At 43.2% G+C, this 5,186-nt stretch overlaps 1 protein-coding gene across 1 annotated transcript in view; it reads right to left on the minus strand.

The window, feature by feature from the left end:
• Positions 1–4,764, minus strand: part of Vkorc1l1 (vitamin K epoxide reductase complex subunit 1 like 1) — a 68,616-nt gene extending 63,852 nt beyond the window's left edge. The window contains exon 1 of the mRNA XM_010625074.3: positions 4,759–4,764. Coding sequence (XP_010623376.1) covers positions 4,759–4,764 — 6 coding nt within the window. The remainder of the gene's footprint in view (positions 1–4,758) is intronic.
• Positions 4,765–5,186: the final 422 nt, after the last annotated feature.

The following is a 5,186-nucleotide window of genomic DNA, read 5'->3' on the forward strand; positions in this document are numbered from 1 at the left end:
GGCGGAGCTTGGAAGAAAGGGGCGGGAGGGTGGCGCGGAAGGACCTTGGGATCTGGTGCAATGAGTAGATTTCAAAGATACCACAGTGAGGTCACAGTACGTGACTGAGCAAGCCCTTGGCCCCAGGTTGACAATAAATGGCCATCTCTTTTTTCTTTTTCGTCATTATCACTCGATATTTCTGATCCAATCCAGAATAACTGTGCCCAAAGCTCCAGAGCCGTGCTTCCATGACATGACCTTCCCCAGCTCTCCTCGAGCACCTCGTGTTCAATTTGTACAAAACTTTCTTCTCAAAAGTGCAAAACTGTTTTTAAATTTTAAAAAAATGTAAAGTGATTCGTGAATACCTCACTTTTCTGTAATCTAAATTTAAAGTAGTTTAACATAAGTCATACAATATAGAACATAAAGATGAACTAAAAAAAAATCAAGGCTTAAAAAAAAGGTCAGAATAAAATGAAAGGCAAGGAATAGGAACACAGATAAGCAGGCCCTGGGGCTTTGTACAGTTATTAAAGTTGAGCCATTCCAGTTCTTTTCCTGGTGGCCAAACTAAGGAAAACACATAGAAGTGAGTCTTGCTTTCTAAAAAGAATAGGGCTGTTCTTGAATGTTGTTAGATTCTTTCCTTGGTTGCAGCTCTTAAAGTATCTGGGGAAATAAGGTATCAGGGGCCTTATTTGAATAATAAGCAATGTCTTTGCATTAATTATCTATTGTTAGGTCATAAATTGCCCCAAACTTTGCGGCTTGAAACAAGCAATAAATTTAATTTCTAACAGTTCCGGAGGGTCAGGAATCTAGGTGCGATTCTGACTCCCAGGGCTCAGACACTCCATCTCCCCTGTCCCGCAACCACGTGGCAGCCAGGGCTGGTGTCGTCTCAAAGCTGGGAATCATCTTTCAAGCTTACGCGTACAGCAGCTGGCCAGCCCCAAGGCCTCTGGCAGTGGGCTAGAGACATCCATTCCTGCCACTTGCAGCTTTCTGTAAGAAAGCCACTGCTACTTGAAGAGCAAGGAATTAAAGAGAAAGAAATGGCTGGGAATATAACTCAGTGGTACAGTGCTTGGAGAGGGAGAGGGGGAGGAGGCTGGGCTGTCTTTTGTCTTGAAAACTCCCTTCTGCTGAATTCCTTTACTCAGCTAATGAGATCTACTGATCACCTGCCTTCTTTCACTCATCATTATGTCTATGCAGTTTTTGCACGTTAGTGTAATAGCAATTTTTTATTACTGTGTCATAGTCCATTGTATGAATAACTACAATTTTATTTACCATTCTGCCGTTGATAGAGAGTTGGTCCATTTTTAGCCATGATGAATAAAACTATGACCATTCCGTGAATGTCTTTTGGTGGACATACAGATTCCTACACGAGATACTACTAGTAAACACTTCCCCTGTCAATTCAGGTGCTCAAAGGTGCAAATGCCACAATGGAAATTGATGTGGAAGCACTTTCTGGGGGAAATGCCTGGGGGAGGTCATGGAAAGAGTGTCATCAGATCCAAGTCCTCCTGCTCACCACTCAAAAGCCAATATTCAAGGGGCAAGAGTTGGTGGGAAAGAAATCAGGTTTATTTATAGACAGGCACCCTGAGAAGATGGGAGGAATCTATTGCCACCCCCCAGAACCTCAAAAAACCATACCATCAAAGGAATTAAGATATGGAAAAGAGCTTTAATAGGGAAGGAAAAGAGATACAGCTGAACACGGTTGGGCAAGGCCCACCCAGCCTGGGCCAGATGTTGAAGTCAATGTTGACCTCTTGTAGTATCTTCAATAGCTCCTATGTTTTCTTTAACCAAACACACTATTTTTCTTTTTTTTTTTTTTTGTACTGGGGATCGAACTCTGATCCTTGAGCTTATAAGGCAGGCAACAGAACCACTGAGCTAAATCCCCAGCCCACCAAACACACTATTTTTGTGCAAGTTAAGCCTCACGGCAATTCACATGCTTAGTGTTGCTTGGTGACAAGACTAGTTTAAGGATGGATGTTACAATCTGAGGGTCACCAGATTTACTGGTTTTATAAATCTAGAGAAGGATTATTTAGCAATTAGCATCTTAATCATTTAGTTGCAGCTTCTCTTTAAAATTTAGATTTGGGGGGGTCTTTTTTTTTTCAGTGCCAGGGATGAAAGGCAGGAATTGAGCTTGCTAGCAAGCATTTGATCACTGAGCTACATCTCCACCCCTTTTGAGTTGGAAATGCTGGCCAAAGGGAGGGGATGTCAAAATACAATTCCCAAAGGGCCAGCCACTGTTACCAAAGAGCACAAGAGTCAGCAAGAAGAGCCAGGCCACAGTGTAACTGGGAAAGCTCCACAGTCTCATCCAAGCTGACCAGTATTGGAGCTGTTTGTAAGGCAAGAATGACCTGATCTAGGGCTCTTTCAGTGGGTAGTGTTTGGCTGGCAGCAGACCGGGGACGGTGTAATCTCAGGTGAACACTGGTGGACCAAAGGTACAGCAGCTGGAGGCCACTGACCAGCTAGCCCCCTTGTGGCAGGCTTGCTTGAAGAGAGATCTCGTCTTCGATGCTACCACCCCAACCACCCCACTACCAAACAAGTAGTTCCATCAATATAAACTCACACTTGCGTTTTATGAGAACTTCCCTTACATTATCTTTGTTTTTTTGGTTTAGACATTTTGATGGCTCAATACAAGGATCTCGTTGTGTTTTTTCAATTGCTTTCCCCCAAAAAACAAACCAGCCTAAGAGAAACAAAAGCATAAAATAAAATTACATATCCTCTATTGATGAATCTCAGCACCTTTTCATGCTTTCCTTTTTTGTGATGTGCTGTCTGAGTCCTTTATCTATTTCCTAACATCAGTTGTCTCTTCTTATTGCTATAAGAAGTCCTTTTTTACAGAGGTGGGAATGGGCCCAGGGCCTTGAACATGATGGAAAGTCCCTACCACTGAGTTGCGCTCGAAGCCCAAGAAGTTCTTAATAGGTTCTGATACAAGTCTTTTGGCAGAGGTATGTCTTGTTGGTAATCTTCTCCCACTCTCTGGCTTGCTTTCCCTCCTCTTTAATATTGTTTTTTGCTAAACAGCAAATCAAAATTCTTTAAATTCCTCATACGCTTCCATTTCCTTTCACCTGGGAGTTTTCACACAAACTGACTTCTTCACATCTCAGCACTCTCTTCCCCTGGAAGCCTCACCCACTTCTACGGTCAGGATGGGTGACACAAATCCTGCTCACCGGGTTTCTCCTCTCTCCTTATCTCATTTGCTTTCTCCTTCACTCTCACTCTTGCTCTCTCATTTTCTAACTCTGAAAGGATGGATTTTGTTCTCTCTGACCAGCTTTCCTCTTTGCGTTCAGAAGGAAAAGCAGCCTTCAGTAGTTCTTCCATTTCATATCTACATTTTCCACTACTGGAAAACAGAATATGACTACCCCTTTTTTATCTGTTAAATTAAATGTATAAAAGGTCATTGTTTGGGGCTGAGTTCCTGTACCAGGCCCCAACAGACCAAACTAGAATAAAATCTCTCCTGCTAACCTTCCATGGCATGAAACATAAACTAAGCTGTTTATCTGACCTAAGGAATCAGGAGAGAGGGCCAGGGATTTAGCTCAGTGGCGCCATACCTGCTTGGCAAGTGCAGGGTCCTGAGTTTGATTCCCGGTATAAAAAAAAAAAAATCATGAGAGAGACGATAGCCAAGTTCCAAAACAGGCCTGCATGATACAGAAGTCCCCTTGGCTTTAACTCTCAGAAGGAGAGTAATCTATTTACCAATCTACTTTCTGTACTATGCACTTTTCTTGTTCCTGCCCAAGCTACTTTATAAAAACCAACTGTCCTATCACTTCTTGGCCTTTTGGCTCAGATCAAGTATAAAAACCAATTGTCCAGGGCTGGGGATTTAGCTCAGTGGTTCTGGTGCCTGCTTCACAAGCGCAAGGACCTGAGTTTGATCCCTGGTACAAAAAAAACAAAAAACAAAACTGTCCAAACTGTCCAGCCATTCCCAACTGAGTACCTTTTCTAAATCTTTAGATGAGATGCTACCTGATTCATGAATCACTAATAAAAAGCATGCTGTGGTTTGGATCTTAAATTTCTTCCCAAAGATCCTGTGCTAAAGGCTTGGTCATCAGCCCATGGTGTTATTGGGAAGTAGTGAAACAGAGGCAAGAGATGAGGGCACGGCCAGCTGACTGGACAAGTGGGAGTGACCTGTCAGTCAGACATCCAGGACACGTGCTCAATCCCTGCACCTGGGACTAATCAGAAGATGCTATGGAGGTCAAGCAGGTTTTTGTTTTGTTTTGTTTTGTTTGTTTTTTGAGACAGGGTCTCACTATGTAGTTGAGACTGACCTGGAAATCACTATGTAGCTCAGGCGGGTCTCCAACTCACAGCGATCCTCCTGCCTCAGCCTCCCAAGTGCTGAGATTACAGGAGTGTGCATCACACCCGGCTCAGAAAGAGGAATGTTAAAATGACAGGCAAAGCCGGTTGTCTTAGTCACTTTCTCATCATGGAGAAACAATACCTGACACTGACAACTTCCAGGAGAGGTTGATTGGAGCTCATGATTACAGGTGTGATTGGCCAGCTCTAAGACATAAGCATCACGGCAGAGGGGCACAGCGGAGGAAAGCTTTTCACATCATGGTGGCCAGGAAGCAGAGAGAGAAAGGAAGGTCAGGGAGGGAGAGAGGCCCTTCTGGATCACAAACTCAGCAACCTGCTTCCTCCTGCCAGGGTCTACCTCACCCGCATAATCCGGTCACCTTCCAAACACGAGGCTTTCTGTAGAGCTAAGCAATGGCTATGGCCTGGGGCTGGGGGCACAGTTCCGAGAGGTCCCTTGGTGCCAACCCAAGAAAGTAAATGTTAAAATTTTTACACAGATGAATGCCTCATACATTGATAGTGGTAATGTAAAATGGTGCATTCCTTAGAAAAATAATCTGGTAGTTCATCAATAGGTTAAACACAGATTTTTACCAAATGATCCTATAATTCCACTTCTGGGTATATATCAAGAATAATGAAAACATCTGTCCACCCAAAAACTTATACAAAAACGTTCATGACAGCATTATAGTCAAATCTGTCCATCAGTTGATAAACCCATAAATAAAAATATTTTTGTTTTTGTTTTGGTACTGGGGATCGAACTTGGGTCCTCCCGCTTATGA

This window comes from Fukomys damarensis, unplaced genomic scaffold, assembly GCF_012274545.1.
Source record: "Fukomys damarensis isolate Sample0158 unplaced genomic scaffold, DMR_v1.0_HiC HiC_scaffold_17, whole genome shotgun sequence".
Taxonomy (NCBI): domain Eukaryota; kingdom Metazoa; phylum Chordata; class Mammalia; order Rodentia; family Bathyergidae; genus Fukomys; species Fukomys damarensis.